Genomic DNA, 16,840 nt, shown 5'->3' on the forward strand with positions numbered 1-16,840 from the left:
CGTCTGCATCTTTTAGTCATTGATACAGTATTTTCATAATAATTCATAAAATTAAGTAAAAAAAAAAAAAAAAAAAGATGTACTGTACTGTAAAAAAAAAACAAGTGTGATATCGATTTGTGTTGGTCATTTTTCTGCCACTTGATTGCATAATTGCATTTGTAAGACATTGGTGACGGCGCAGTGCATATTTCATTTCATATTAAGAGCGATCTAACATGGAGTAACTTGTGAAATTCTGCACATTTTTAAAATTGTAAAATACAACTTGGCCACCAGTCTCCACAAATCATCATTATCATTATTATCATTATCATTATCATTACATTTATGACTGCTAAATTTTGACATGGACGTGTCTTGTTGCGACTGGAATTCCCATCTGCATGTCCACTTGAGTAATGACTAATGAGTCAGATCACATTTATCATTCTCAAAAACTCACCAAATTTTCAAAATACTTCCTTTTCCTGGATAAAATGTTTATCATTTTAGGGCTCGCTGATGTGACCGTTTTCTCGATAACATCTGATTTAATAGGCACAATAAATTAAAAACAAAACAAACAAACAATAAACATTGAATACTGCGCATTCTGCCTTTGTCTTTGCTACATTGTGGAGCCAATACACGCGCCTAACTACGTTTGTGGGGACCGACCTGATCCCTACAAGTTCACACCGCTTTTTGAGGGTCAAGACTTGGTTTTAGAGTTTAGGTTTGAATTGGGTTGTGATTGAGGTTAGGGTAAGGAATGGGGGGTAGGCAATCATTTTGGATAGGTGAGGTTAAGGAAAGGGTTGGTGAAAGACATTATGTCAATGAGATGTCCCCACGATGATACAAAGACAAACGTACGTGTGTCCGAGTGTGTGTGTGTGTGCGCGCGCTAAGTCAAGCCCGCTACATTTCCTAAGCCCCGCCCTCCGACTCCCTTTCTGAAACGGTCCCTTCTCTACGTAGGAAAAAGTAATTGAGCACAGCGACGGGACGCAACCGAACAAACACTTCTGAACTCTCAACTGACCTTTCTTTCACGCACTTTCGGCGACAGAGACACTTAAACAATGGCCGGTGAGATTTTTTTTAATGTCTTATTCTGCAACTTTTCATGTCTTTTATTAAAAACTTTTACTTTCACTTTTACAACTGAGGGATTAAATTTTTTCTGAAGCCATGTAATGACTTGACGTGTTTTAAATATGATTCGGACTCGATTTGCACATTCACAGTTACTGTGGCCAAAAAAAATAAAATAATAATACATATATATATATATATATATATATATATATATATATATATATATATATATATATATATATATATATATATATATATATATATATATATATTTACTTTTTAAGACTTTAGAACCAAATGTCTTCCAAAAATAAAATAATTACTGTTCCATTTATGACTCTTTTCAAAACAGTGGTGCACATTTTCAGACTATAGCAGTCCACATAAAATGTTTATATTTAATTTTTGGCCACAGTAACTTGTATTTGAATCAGTTAGGACAACTTGCAACGTGCACATTGCGACATCTGCAAGTAGCTTCCACATTTAGCACCGTTTACGGTTCCATTTCCTCCATTAACTCCAAAATGGTATGCAGTAGATGATAACCACTTTTTATATTTTTGTATCTTGGAGGGAGGTGGTCTCCTTCACCGTTACAAGCTCTTCCCCATCCAATCTTGCGCCTCTTCTTGCAGAGCAACTGGAGGCTGTGACAATTGACTTTGTGGAAGGCGTGAGCAATGCTGTCATCAGTCAACTTCTGAGCCACCTTAGGAAAGAAAAAGTGTTGAACAATGGCGAGGAGGAGGAAATCAGGGAGGCCAACAACATCAGAGCGGACAAGGCTCGCTCACTCATCGACACTGTGTGTAAAAAAGGAGACGAGGCGGCTTGGAAGTTGATCACGTACCTGGAATTAAGGGATCCCACCTTATTCAAGAAATTGGGCCTCCCTAAGCCCCCCCAAGGTGAGCCGACGTGTACCGACGGTCCACCTTCTGATTCCGTTTGCAAACTTTGTGCGTCTTGTTGTGTCGCAGAGGACGGCGCTTGCCTCACAAAAATGGACCCGACGCCCTTGAAGAAAGGTGAGCCGGCGAGGTTGAGAGCAGGCGTGTCGACGTGTAACGACAGGACAGACCCCCTTTTTGATTCCTTTTGCAAACTGTGCCTTGTTGTCTCCAGCTGCCTCCGCCGTGGAGGGCCGCCAGTGGTCCAACACGCTCATCCCCTGCGAGCTGACCTGGTGGAATGAAATGAAAAACAACTCGGAGGTTTCCTCACACAAACATGACGACATGCTGTACTTTCAGACAGCAATTTTGTCCTGATATTTTAAATAAATATCACAATATGATCAATATCACAATATGATAATTGTCACATTGATAAACCACATCGATAAATATTGAAATATGATAATTATCACATCGATAAATCACATACTGTAGATAAATATCACAATATGATAATTATCTCATGGATAAATCAAATCGATAAATATCGCAATGTGATCATTATCACATTGATAAATCACATCGATAAATATCTCAATATAATAATTATCACATCGATAAATATCACAATATGATAATTATCACATTGACAAATCACATCGTTAAAGATCACAAAATGATTATCACATCAATAAATTGCATCAATAAATATCACAATATGATAATTATCACATCGATAAATCACATCGATAAATATCATATGATTATTGTCACATTGATAATAATCATCACTAAATATCACAATATGATAATTATCACAACAGTAAATATCACAATATGATAATTATCACATCGATAAATCACATTGATAAATATCACAATATGATAATTATCACATCGATAAACCACATTGATAAATAGCATAATATGATAAATATCACAATATGATCATTATCACATCGATAAATCGCATCGATAAATATCACAATTATCAGATCGACAAATCACATCAATAAATATCACAATATGATAATTATCACATCGATAAATAACATCAATAAATACAACCCAACTTTTTTTTTTTTTATACAGATGTGCTGCTTTTAATATCATGACATGATGATCAACAATACTGTGGCAGTTTTCATACGGCAATATCACGATATTGCCGTTATTGTTCCAGCCCTATTAATTAACTAACCACCGGAGGGTGCTATAAATGTACAAATAAAATACAACCTCACCTTTTGAACAACACTGGCATCATGCTAGCGACGTAGCGAAATATTTTCCCCAGTGAAAAATTGAGGTTCACTCTATATTTAGCCTTAAAAATGTTCAGTTTAACACATGCTGACTTTTCTTGTTCAATTTTTTATTATTTTTTTTTTAGATCTACCCGGTGACGAAAAAGTCCGTAAAGAGTCGCGTGGCTCTGCTCATCATCAATATCAAGTTTAAGTACTTAAAATACAGACACGGAGCCGATAAAGATGAGCGCAACATGGAGAAGCTCTTAAGGGATTTAGGATATGAGGTGGTTAAATACCTGAACCTGACCGCAAAGGTAACAAAACACTTTTTTGGATACTTTCAAACACTATTTTTTCCCCGACTTACTGACCAAACGTATGTCGGTTTCCTTTCAGGAAATGGACAAGGCCGTCATGGAATTCTCCGAACATCCCAGACTCAACGACACGGACAGCGTGTTTGTGGTGATCATGTCTCACGGGAAACGGGACTTCATCCTCGGCGTCGACTGGTACAAGGACCAAAAGGCTCAAGAAGGTCAAGAAGACGCGTTCGCCATTGACAACATTTTCCAACACTTGGCCTCAGACAAGTGCAAAGCGCTGCTGGATAAACCCAAAATCATCATCATACAAGCCTGCAGAGGAGGTGACAGAACACGCCAGCGCATTTTGAAAGCCGATAGGCCAAGACTTTTGAGGTCGTAAGGCCGCCATATTGCTGCTCCCAAGAAACGTTTCTCGCCATACCATCCTATACCCTGACAGCGTCAAACGTTTGAGAAAGTACGTCATTTATGCTGTTTTAAATTTATTCAACATAAACAAGAGGACTTCAGACATTTGACAACTTGCCTAAAATACATGTAGAAGTGATATGCTTAACTCATTTACTGCCAATAACGTATAAATACATTTTTTTGATGTTCTAAGTGTCCCAAAGACGTATTTATACGTTTTTGTTGTTTTTTTTTTTTAATGCTAGAGCATACAGAAGACTGATGCAGCCTCTCAACTGCAAAGAACGGTTGCAGAAATGGTAGTTATTACACAAACGGCCAGCAGGTGGCGGCAGAGCAAAGGAGAGCAACCAGGGCCATGTAGAAAAAAAGCTCAGTTACTTCCAATTTTAAACAGATTTGTGAAAACTGGTGAAACTTACCTCTCTTCTAATGCTAATTGCTGCAAAACGGAAACAGATAGAAACATACTGTTTTTCCTGATTAAAGAAGGGACTTTAATTTTTCTTTTGGTAGGTTCCATGCTTCCATGCTCAAAGTTTTTTTTGGTAACGTGTGGCAGTAAAAGTGCTAACTGCCTCGGAGCTGTATATGTCTCATCTGTACGTATAGCGCATAGTTTATAAACTTTATACAGTAGTCTGCTTGAAAGATGGGAGTAACAAGATGGCCGCCCTGGGACTTCAACGGCTTGCACGGGCGTGTACGGGCTATCGGCTATCCGGCCATTTCTACAGGTCAGTGTGTCACATGGACATTGTCCCTCTTGTCTGTTTCAGAGGGCGAAGGGTGGGCGGTCATCGAGGACGGCGCCAAGGCGTTGATGTGTGACAACGCTCAGCAGGAACGTCCGTCCACGTCTGCCGACGATGGCAACATTATGGACGACGGCTATAAAGTTGTGCACAAAGAGGACGATTTCATCGCCTTTCTCTCTTGCACCCCTGGTCAGTACATCCACGCCTACCTTTTCATCTTCCATTTTATTTCTATGTTATTGTGGGAATGCTGAAAGCATTATGTTATCCGGATTTTTATTCTCACTTTTTTTGCCGAAAAACAACTCCCACATATTACTTCCGATTAACACCGTTCAAATTTCAACTTGCTTCAAAAATTCATGCATTCCGGGGAATATATGGTCTGATTCCACGTTACTTACAGTACTCACACAATTTGACGTTAAATATAAACTTTTCCCCATTCATTTTCAATGGGACTGACATTGAACTTTTTCTAAGTCCCACTTTCCACGCCCACTTCCATACATACAACTGATCATCATTACCAGCTCTGTGATACTGCTAAGTTCTTTTTATTCATTTATCTTTCAACTTCAATTAAAACTTTGTTATTTTCACATAATTTATCTTTCAATATATCTCATAAGCATCCAGCTGTTGGCATTCAGCTTTCAGCATTCCCACACAATTTCTCCAGAAACTGCACGTAGTCTATTTGAATAGGGACAACTTGTTAGTATATAAATATGATAAGAATAATTGGGAGTAGATAAGTACGTGTACTTCCTACTTCTTGAACATGTAAATTCTGAGATTTATTGTTGTCATTTTTTCCTTTCTTCCTTTAAATGTTATTTTATTTCAACTTTTTTTTGTTTTTGTTTTTTTGTTTTTTACACTTGTCATGTGTTTGCATTTATAACATTGTATTTAACAGGTTGCAATCTATTTCATGTTTGAATATCATTCAAATAAAATATTAAGGCTGAATGTTCTATTAACATAACATTCTTCCATGCTTAAAGTGTGAACCCTAATCCTAAGTAAGACGTTTTGTTGAATATGTCCATCAAAAATTGCGGTTTAAATATAGATTCGGCCGCATACCGAGTCGATTCAAGAATTGCGCGCTGTAATATTGCAATATATTGCCAAAGCGATTTTTCTTAATACCCCTAAAATATATATATATATATATTGATGTGTTTGTAAGCAATCTCTGTGCGGTGAAATGTTTTTGTTGTTGCGCCACAGATCAACTATCATACAGAGACCCCCAGCGTGGCGCTTTCCTAATTCAGTATATCGTGGAGGTTGTGAACACTTACGCATGCAAGGAACACATTGAGGAACTTTTCAGAATGGTAAGTTTGATTTGACATGATGCTTATCTGAATATTTTTCATGGCTAGCGCTTCTGGTTGGAGAACGCCGCCATAACAAAAGGCAGTTATGAGTGTTGATGTGTCTTTGATCGAAGTGCTAATCTGGTGATTCTTTTTGTTTTTGTTTCAACCATGCAGGTAATACTACGTTTTAAAAATTTGCCTCTTGGGTACAAAAGACAGATGCCAAGCAAAGACAGATGCACTTTGTCACAGCGCTTCTACCTCTTTCCAGGCATTTCACACCTGCCATAACATTCGAGGAGCATATTGCTACCGTCATATCGTGGCGCTTGTTTACCAAAAAAATCCAAAATGAAAACCAATACTCAACATGGTGTCACTTGTAGCCTGAAAGAGCCTGGCTCCGCCCATCCTGTGTGGTCGCTTTTTCATTGGAAAGTTATGCAATAACGTGGAATTGCCAAAGTGTTGAAATTGTACACTTTTGGTTTTGAAATCGTAAATCATTTGAAACATTTATTATGACAATATTACTCGTCATGTAGCAAGTAACTTTGATTCCTAAGACACAAAGAGGACTCCGCCACTGACATGAACCAGAAGGAATTGATTCATTTTATGCCAAATGCAGAAGCCAAACTCAACATGTTTTAATGCAAAATGTTTGGACTACAAATCCAATCATCATTAAAAAAAAAAAAAATACATATATTATTATTATTACCTAATGCATGGGATCCCTGTTTGTGTAACTGATAATGAATTTCTCTTGATAGTCAGACAGCTTTTCAATAGCAAAATAAAGCTTCTTTTGAAAATTGTCGTCTTGTTCTCATAGTGGAGCACAAATTTGCTACATTTCACTTTCATTGAGTTGCTTACAATTATCTTCCAAAAAATGGGAGGAACGCAATAGACCAGTTTCTAAACACTTTCCATCAACTCATTATGATCCGGTTTTCATGTGACTAAGCTCTCAAATTATTTCACTCCGTACATATTGGGGCATTCTGCTGCTTCGCAAGCATTCCAATATGACACTTTATTCAGACAAATGGGACAATGAAAGTAAAATTGTGTTAAAAGCATTTTGTTTTGGAATGTTAACAGAGGAAGTAGTGCAACTTGAGTCTTTTCCGGCCTTTCTCCAAGCTGCTCCGCATGTTGAACATTACTGGCGAAGGAGAAAATACGCAAAGCAGTGCTGGAGAGGAGTGTGTGACAACTGGTCTCAAGAATGCGGGGCCAAACAAGAAGTGGGCTGTTTTAGATGCACTCACTCCATGCTAAGTTCCACTCTTCTGGAATTGTGGAATGGAAGAGATTGTAATCGGTAATTATTGTGCAAAGAAGCAAGCAAGTCCTGTTAATAAGATCTAGCGCATTTGAAGACGTCAAAGTTGTCACTCCGGAAACTTTTGGGAAGTTCCACCACACAAATTTAACTGAACAGGTCCGTTCATGTTGTGAAGCTGGAATTCTCAATGCTTTTTTTTTTTATATCATGTTTGTAAAAGGCACTGATATAAATCTCAGCCGCGCCCCTGTGTGTGGTGCCCACACCAATCTGTGACTCCGCCTTTAGTCTACTGTAAATGATGAGACATACACAAGTAGTGCTTTTTCTTTTTTTTCCAGACAATCTTTAGTTGGAAAAAAAGAATAGTCAAAAAAACAAAACCATGTCGTCGCGACACAAACACAAAGGCAGCAGATCGAGTAGGCAACATGGTAACACAAAGTCTGATGACTTTTATTTATTTTTTTTTTTTTACAGGGCTACTTTGACTTCATGCTGACATCTTCAAGTGAGAACCAACAGAACAGACGTTTAAAGCTTGAGGATTATCAAAAGACGCGCACACAAAAAAGGGGTCATCAATTCCACATCTTGACTCGGGTTTTTGAACATAATGGCAGTGTGAAGAGAGCTTACAACAGTACAAAACAAAGTGACAAGCAGACCTCGCGTTCATCATCCCTTGCATTCCAAACAACACGGCCCCGTTTCCGCATGTACTCGCGCAAAAGTCCAACATGACAGGAAGTTGAGAACAAACAAAAGCGCAAGAGCATTTTTGCTTCTGAGATCATTTTGCGATACAATCAAGAGTTTTACATGCAGGACTTTTGTTGTTTTTGTTTGACAAGGGAGGTAGAAGAAGTACAAAACCGTATTCGGGCCAACCAGAAAAGAAAACAAATAATAAAGTAATACAAGTAATTCATACATTTTAATGATTGAAGTAATACTTTTAAGAGAACAAAGTTGTACATTTTTGAAGGGAAATAAATAAATAAATAAATAAATATTCAAGACGCAAATCATTTTAAAAGAATAAAGCTATATTTTCAAAAATAAAGTTGTGTCTTTTCAAGAATTTAAAATCATTTAAATGGTATATTTTTAAGGGTGAGAACCTCGGTCATCCAGGAGGCATTGAGAGGAGCCAAAATGGCGTTGTTTACATTTGTTTAGTGTATTGAGTGCATGCTTGACGTCAACATCCGGAACGCTATACTCTTTTTGTGGACATCGGATAGAAAGTTAAAAACTGGGGGGGGAGAAACCAAACAAACAAAAAAACAACAACTGCATTTTATTAGCCTGTTCCATTGCCCACACACACAAAACAGACAACTCAGTACATTGTCATACTTGGAATGTATAAATAGTGGTACCTTTTTGTAACTTGGTTCACACAAGAATTCACTTAAAAGGGGAAAAACATCATCATATCGTTGACGACACTCAAACGTTTGCTGCAGCACCGCACATTTTTTTTTTTTTTTTACAAAATACAAAGTCATGCCAAAACATGTCGCCGCCGTGTCAGACGGATGCGGAAGGAAGTGACACGTACGTCGTTTACCGAACATTGCGTAATACGTTTGCATTCATGGCAAATAAGTGAAAGTGTGTATGTATGTGCGTTTGTAGAGGTTTAGGCCAGCGCGCCGCCCACGGCAGACGCAATAATAATTCCCAGAATCACACAGCATATAATAATCATTATTTTCTTCTATTGAAGCAGGAAAATAGTACAAGTGTAGAGCGCATCAGTCATCCAAGGCAGCGAGTAGGGAGCAGACAAGAAAACAACGTGTTAGAAACATATTAGAAACACACGCACACTGCCCAGGATCAAAAGTATTGGGACACTTAAATTAATCATTTCATATGTTGCACATGACCACAATGTATCCCGCCAAGCTTGTTTAAAGCCACTCCCACTTTAAGTATACTGTTATACTGAAAAAGTGGATTATTTGATGACGTGTGTCACGACGTTGCCTTAAAGATCGTTAGCATGAAGCTAACACATCATTGGAAAATGCCATAGAGAATGAAACTAGCATAGAAATATTGTGGTATTTATCTTTTTAAGACTCTTCTATTTGAACACAAGCAGTAACGAGACTCAGTCTTCTTTTGTGTTTCATCTTCCAATTTAATTGACTATGTTGCCCCCTGGTGGCCAGGCATGCACACCAGACAATGTGTGAAATCATGACTCATGAATTATTTACATTCTATTTAATGATGCTATTCCTGTATTTTTAATAAAATACGATACTGCAAAAGTGCTGTTTTTCTTATCACAGTCATGTTACATCTATGCAGTATATTTGATTATTCCCAGTTCTCAGGCCATAAATGCAAAAGCTTGGATAAGTTTGTCGCAGAAGATGTTGACCTTAAACAGTGTCCCGATACTTTTGCCAAGACAGCAATTCAAAAGAACAATAACGGAAAATCACAGATTAATTGCTTGTGACTAGCTCTTTGACTGCCACACGTTATCAAAAAAAACAAAAACAAAAAAACCCTGTAGTGCCAGCCCATTTCGAGCATTTTAACACATCTTTCAAGGCAAAAAGAAGATTGTTTGCCTTTACTACATATACAATGTGGGTATGAAAGATCGCATTCCATTCATCGTAATTTTACTAATCGTTAAAGGTCTTTGGCAGTCAAACAGCTCGGGATGTAACGATAATGGCAATATTGTGATATTGCGATATTAAAACTACCACAATATCGTCGTCATGTCACAATATTAAAAGCAGCACATCTGTTTAAAAAAAAGTTGGGTTGATTTCCATGTGTGCAGTTCTAGCACCCTCTGGTGGCTAGTTTTTTATTTTATTTATTTATTTTTAGTGCAGTTTAATTTTCACAAGGCATGTTTTGGTACTTCTAAGTTTAAAAATGTGGAAGAACTGCTTGTAAGTGTTTTTAGAGATTGTAGGTGCTTATATGCATTGCTATAATGTACAAAAGCACAATATTGTGATTTTTTTTTAGTATGAGATCATTTTTTGACAAGATTGTGACCTTTTTTTTTGGATCTCCAACCCCACAATATCATGATAATTATCGTATTGTGACCTTCATATTGTGATAATATCGTATCGTGATGTTTGGATATCGTTACATTCCTACTTGTGACGTGTTTGTAGTAACAAATGCATGCAAAGCATTTTGTTAATTTATTCGAATGTAGAACGTTTGGTCATGCGAGTTGTACATCACCGCAAGGAGACATTATGCAATCGTGTTTCACCATTTAAGAGCGTCTTCAGAAAAGGTGCGTGACATTCTTCAGTCAAAATAAAAAGGGTTTTCAAAAATTACAGAGCATTCAGCATTCAGTCACTTGGCTTTTGTTACCATGACGACCAGGAGCATTCAACCAAACAAGCCTATGGGGTGTTGCCAATTTGTTGCACAAATTTTGCAAATTTTTCCAACCCTTACTGACTATTTGTTAAGCATCGAGATAAAAATATATCGAATTTTTGTCGTGTAATTATTTGTGAAATTCATGGATTGTGCTTCTAGACTGCACATACAGTAATTTCGATGTCGGCGAAGTAGAAACGGCAAAAACATTTTGTTTACAAAGTGAGGAAACTTAAGCCGAAATAATTGAATCAACGGTCTCACCGATATTTTGCGGAATAGTGGAAGCTAGCGTGGCTAGCCGCGACGCTCTTCCGCAAATTGGCTAATTTTCATTCCAGCATAGAATGAATACGAGATGCTAAGACGGTGTTAGAGATGACTCGACGACAAGCGTTGCAGAGTTGTGTTCATTCCGTCAATAAAAAACAAACAAACAAAAAATTTGTCAACACACACTTTTCAAAAGTCCTTATTCCGGTTCATATCAAACTAAATCGACTTCAAATCACATTTAAAATCATCCCCAAAGGCTCATGCTTTTTATTTTATTTCGTTAGCGAACTTGTTTTTTGAATTTTAGTTTGAGGTTTTTCGTTAGTTTTAGTTCACTAAAATAACCTTGATGCAGAGAGGTGAAGACACCTTGTACTTCAAGCCACCAATGGCTACTTTAATCATAGCCATGTTCAGAAATCTGCAGATCGCTAAAGACTTACATAGTTGCTAAAGCTCACACTTGGCACTCTTAATGTATGTGTGTGTACTGTACAAAAAATGAAAAATACATGTAGAAAATAATGTCCCCTTTCAGCATGTTTTTGTGGATTTGTGTTGGTGGGCAAAAAAAACAAAAAACATGCAAAAGCTCAAAAGCGTGTTACAAGCGGTTTGCAGATGTGAGACTCGTGACTCATCTTTTCAACAACACAAATGACGGCTGTTTATACGCATGGACAACTTTCTTTGCAAGCAGCACAACGTCCATTTCCAGGAAGGGGCTGGGCCGTTCTAACAAGCGTCTTGCGGCATCCTAACTCAGACCAACCGCCAGACAAATGACGAGGACGCTCAAACAAGCGGCGACACAACCTCCTATCAGGATCATCTTCTGCGTGCACGCGCGGGGAGGGCGAGACGGCGTGGCAGGAATGTTTCAGAGCAAACACAAGGATAGAGTGAAAGAGGTTAATCTAAGGTGAAATAAATGGCTTGCAAATGAGGAGCGAGACATTTCATAAAAACTAACGAACGCTTCATTAATATCCACTCTTGTTTTTTTTCAAGACAGACTATTATTCACAATGCCATATATGGGGCAGAGGAAGCTCATGGGCAAAGATAACCTAAAGAGTCTGAAATTCTGCCGTATTGATAAAGTGTTTTTAAATTACTAACAATATGAATGACAACATTGATGCTGCCAAAAGTGAGCATGATCACAATCACAGCTACTGACTTTCTGCAATGCATTATAGTAGTTGTAGCCTAGAATTTATTTATTTATTATTTTTAAAAAGAAATCATATATACATACATATATATATGACTGGATAGCTGCTACGAGCTGTATATGTCTCATCTGTAAGTATACCATATCGTTTATACAGTAGTCTGCTCGTGAGATGGGAGGAGCAAGATGGCCGCCCTGTGACTTTGGGTGTATGGGCTATCGGCTATCAGGTCATATTATACAGGTAGGTCAGTGGCTGTACAGACTCTATCAGGGGTGGTTGCTGTTCTCATTAAAAGCAGTAGGTGGCAGAGTTTATCCACAGTGGACTTGGCCCAGTAAAAGAAAAAGTATTTTAGTTGGAAATAACATAATGACGTTGCAAAAGACAGTAAGGAATAGTGTTACAGGAATTCTTTTTTTTTTTTTTTTTTTTTTTTTTTTTTTGAGTGACACTACAGCTAAAGGGGAAGTTTGAAGTTTTGTTTTTAACGCCTGAGGAAAAAAAAACATCCAACCAAGCAGAAGAAGGTGTGACCAACAAGATGCCAATCATCTTCCCTTCACACTCATAACCTTTGACCTTCCTGTGCTGAGCTTGGGTTTGTGGAAACAGCTGCAAGTGGTCCCTAATGATGTGTCCGGCGGCTGTCAAGCTGCCTTCGGAAGCTTTCACTTTCTATCCACCGAGGCGACTCCACACGCATGCAAAGCGTCAACTACGGCATGCCGCGCGTGCAGACGTCACTTCCACCACCACGACAACAACATGCACACACGCTGCAGGCTGGCCGCCCGTCACGTTCGCCCGGGCGCTTGCCACTCACCCGCCGAGCTTTACTCTGGTATTTAACCGCCTTCTTAGTGTCCGAAACGGCCCTCTCCACATAGTCTACCGAGTGCTCCACATTGTACTCTATGCGGTCTATCATCTCTCCCTGGCGGGAAACAGGTGGGGGATGTGTGCAGAGAAGGGAAGGAACAATGTTGGGGGAGAGAAAAGGGAGAGTTAGTTTGCGGATGTTGTGAGTGCGTCTCACCCGCTTGCTGGTTTTTTTAAACTTCTTGCATTTGGGGATGGTGTCTTTTGCTTGCTCCACGTAGTCGTGAGCCTCCCACACACTGCGCTCGATGTTGTTCACCAGCCCCCCCTGCATGACAAAAAAAAAACAGCAGTAGAGTCAGTGCCAGTTGGTGGCAACAAACCAAGTACAATTACTTAGTTGCTGTACTGGAGACAAATAGGAGTATGACGATATATCGATATCACGAAAAATCGGGATACTGTGTCTCCCAATAGATTATCAAGACACCTACGCAAGTATTGCGATATTTGTAGTTAATATACAGCCACGATAACGGCTCCATTGTTCATGACTTATTGAGCAATTACTTGGCAGGCCACTAGGGGCAGCGCCTCATAAGAGTGGAGGGGAAATGTACACGTCTTAAGGTGAAGAAGACTCATGAGATTACTTTTACTTACTCACTTTTGCATACGTTTCTATGAAAAATGTGGATTATATCTTCAATTTTAACAATTAAAAATTTTTATATTTCGACTTTTTGAAGCACACAATTTCGGAGGAATATTAATATTGATTTAATGCGATTTAATATTCAAGTCATTTTATTTATTGACTTTTGCAATACATCCATCCATCTTCTTAACCGCTTGCTCCTCACAAGGGCCGCAGGGGTGCTGGAGCCTATCCCAGCCGGCTTCGGGCAGTAGGCGGGGGCACAACCTGAATTGCTTCCCAGCCAATTACAGTCAAGTCAAGTCATCTTTTATTTATAAAGCGCTTTCAAACAGCCTTCGCTGTCAGTGACTTATTGCGCTTTAACATTTCAGAATCTTTTTCATTTATATTTACAATTATTTAATTAGCATTGTGAACATTTTTCACCTCATCCAGGCAGGGCATATTGTATTATATTATTATAGTATTTATTTTTCCATTTTAGTTTACTTAACATTTATATATTTTTGACATGAACTTTAAAGGACAAGCACTTTTTACTTCTACTCTTTACTTAAAAAAAACTAGATGATATATGTACACTTTCCACTCCATACTTTTTCAAACAAATGTTAAACAAATCACCCCCTTATTAGGGGGAGAAAAAAAAAACGATAGTGAGCCAGCATCATGTTTCCGACTTGAGAGGTTCTCCTGTATTTTGTGTATCAAATGCGGATGGGTGAGTCCCGACAAAAACAATTGAACAATGACTGTTGACCTACTCTCCCATTCACAATAGCCGGGGCCGATGCCGCATTTATCTCAATGCAAATATTCCGAGCAACAAGCGGAATGAACAAGCGATGAACAATGATTCCCCCCAAGTGTATAGCAGAAAAAAGTCAATTACCTTTTGTGTGTTAGCTGGCCTGCAGTGCTCTCTAGCGCTTAGTGCCATTGATGCAGAGACAAAGTGCAGAAAAAAAGGGAAAGAAACAGGGAATATGAACAATAAAGGGAGGGTGAAAAGTAACACAATTGTGAAGCATTTCATGACAGAAGGGTTAGTTCATTCAATCATCGTTTTACAATTAAAGGCACTCATGTCCACTGGAGAAAAGGTCACAATGACAATAGCTTGAAAGTGACACAAAACTGAAAAGTCACTTTGAGGGCTTGTACGACGGGCTTGTCGTTGTCATGGCAACCGCAGATTGTCTCTTTTAGTGCCGTGTGCAACACAGAACAACTTGAACGCTTCTTTTCCGATTTTCTAACACAGCCAGGGAGTTAATTAAGCACATGTGAGCATTGTGAAAGCGCGAGCACGTTTGTGTCCCCGCAAAGGACCGGATGAAAGAAAAGAAAAAGAGTTTTTTGCAGCACCTGGCTCTCCACCAGCATGGCCATGTCCATGAACATGTCGTGAAGCTCCCGGATGCTGTTCTCCAGCTTGATGATCTCGTTGTGCCGTGTTTCAATCTCGTTCATGGCCTGCTGGGTGATGTTGTCCATGATGATCTGACCCAGAAAAACAAAACAAAACAAAAAAAAAGAGAGAGAGAGAGAGAGAAAAAAAAAAAAAGTGTTTTGTTGATTAGGAGGTTCTGTTCTCAGTGGACAGTTGGACTCTGTCGGATTAAGTAGACGATCATATAAGAGCAATCATATATTGCAGACAATGATTCCATTTTGGTGAGAATGGGATTTTAGGGGCGTTTTTTTTTTTTTTTTTTTTTTTTTTTTCCAGGCCATCAGGGTGGGGTTTTGGAAAGGGCCATTTTTTTTTTTACATTTTCTCCATATTATTTCCATCCATCCATCCATCCATTTTCTTAACCGCATGCTCCTCACAAGGGTCGCCCAGCTGGCTTCGGGCAGTAGGCCCGGGTACACCCTGAACTGGTCGCCAGCCAATCGCAGGGCACACAGAGACCAACAACCACTCACACTCACAAGCACACCTATAGACAATTCGGAGCGCCCAATTAACCTGCCATGCATGTCTTTGGAATGTGGGAGGAGACCGGAGTACCCGGAGAAGACCCGCGGAGGCACGGGGAGAACATGCAAACTCCACCCAGGAAGGCCAGAGCCCGGACTCGATCTCATGTCCTCAGTACTGGGAGGCAGACGTGCTAACCACTCCCCCACCGTGCCGCCCCCATATTATTTCAAATCATTTATTTATTTATTTTTAATTTATTTTATTTAGTGCTTGTTGTATTTCCAAAATTAAAAGGTTTCTACTCTCTGCATTTTCTCCATATTTCCATTATTTATTTATTTTTAAAAAAAAAATTTTTTGGGGGGTGGGGTTGTTGCATTTCCAGAATCAAAAGGTTTTCACATTCTACGTATTTTCCAATGTGTGTTTTGTTCATATTTTCTTTCATTTCAGGTTTTTTCTTGCCCCCGTTGGCCAATATTTCTCAAGACTTAATTTTTCACATTTGCTGTGATTTACACGATTAATTGTGCCATTTAATTCTAACTTTCTTTCTTTTTTCAGATCCTTTTCATATTAAAAAAAATATCCTGATTTAATTTTTTTTTCATATTGTCTGTAATTTCCAGAGTTAACTTTCATCTTCCCTAACTAGTTTTCGTTGAAAAAGAAAATGTAAAAGATTTTTGTTTAATTTACACATTCACACATTTCCCTTGATTACCCAGTTTTTTTCCTTCTCCATTATCCAACATTTCCAGGATTTTTAGTCAGTAATTTCCCCCAAATTTTCCATTACAGCATTTCCATATTTGCTTCCACTATCTTTCTTGGTGTCTCTGTTAAAACTGAGTGAATTTTTAAAGACCAAACTTATGCTAACCTGACAAACATGATGAGGGTGAACAAAATTTGTCCTAGGCTGAGTTCAGTGTTCTCTTGACTGTCACCCATTTGACTATTTGTGTTGCACGACTTACCCCCGACGTGAAGATAGCAGGATTGTCACTTTCCAGCATGCTTTCCAGTTCCTCATTTGTCGTATTTCTTCCAGCTTGGAAGCACAAAAACACAAACTCGTTAAGAATAAACCCAGCAAATAAGTGATTTCAATCAAACTCCCTTTGGAATTTCTCCTCTCTGCCTGATTAAGGAGCATTTCTCCTCATCATTCATTGAATTCAAACGAAATGTGTGAGCCTTTCGATTTGCTCACTAG

At 38.6% G+C, this 16,840-nt stretch overlaps 2 protein-coding genes across 7 annotated transcripts in view; one reads left to right on the forward strand and one right to left on the reverse strand.

The window, feature by feature from the left end:
- The first annotated feature begins 351 nt into the window (after positions 1-351).
- Positions 352-6,889, forward strand: LOC144033502 (caspase-1-A-like). The gene is made up of 9 exons (XM_077541666.1): positions 352-1,074; positions 1,722-1,994; positions 2,067-2,114; positions 2,212-2,300; positions 3,376-3,549; positions 3,632-3,884; positions 4,755-4,922; positions 5,973-6,082; positions 6,242-6,889. Exons 1-9 carry the CDS (start codon positions 1,068-1,070, stop codon positions 6,356-6,358), a joined length of 1,239 nt encoding a protein of 412 aa, XP_077397792.1. The 5' UTR covers positions 352-1,067; the 3' UTR covers positions 6,359-6,889.
- Positions 6,890-7,782: 893 nt separating this feature from the next.
- The window catches only part of stx1a (syntaxin 1A (brain)), a 44,181-nt gene continuing 35,123 nt past the window's right edge, over positions 7,783-16,840 (reverse strand). Inside the window, exons 7-11 of one of the 6 annotated variants that reach the window (XM_077541671.1) lie at positions 16,602-16,675; positions 15,060-15,194; positions 13,277-13,358; positions 13,035-13,145; positions 7,783-9,090 (exon numbers count right to left, since the gene is read on the reverse strand). In XM_077541671.1, the coding sequence (XP_077397797.1) occupies positions 13,069-13,145; positions 13,277-13,358; positions 15,060-15,194; positions 16,602-16,675 (368 nt within the window). In that variant the 3' untranslated portion in view covers positions 7,783-9,090; positions 13,035-13,068. Of the gene's footprint in view, positions 11,866-13,034; positions 13,146-13,247; positions 13,359-14,583; positions 14,621-15,059; positions 15,195-16,601; positions 16,676-16,840 lie in introns of those variants that run through there. The other 5 variants (XR_013287997.1, XM_077541670.1, XM_077541669.1 and 2 more) reach the window with 5 other exon arrangements.

The sequence above is a fragment of the Festucalex cinctus genome, chromosome 13 (genome assembly GCF_051991245.1).
Source record: "Festucalex cinctus isolate MCC-2025b chromosome 13, RoL_Fcin_1.0, whole genome shotgun sequence".
Lineage (NCBI taxonomy): Eukaryota > Metazoa > Chordata > Actinopteri > Syngnathiformes > Syngnathidae > Festucalex > Festucalex cinctus.

Excerpts from the sequence above, each read along its gene's own strand:
- LOC144033502 (XM_077541666.1), top strand. Across the intron at positions 2,115-2,211 it reads CCCGACGCCCTTGAAGAAAG|CTGCCTCCGCCGTGGAGGGC; the intron begins GTGAGCCGGCGA and ends TGTTGTCTCCAG. Across the intron at positions 3,885-4,754 it reads CATACAAGCCTGCAGAGGAG|AGGGCGAAGGGTGGGCGGTC; the intron begins GTGACAGAACAC and ends TGTCTGTTTCAG.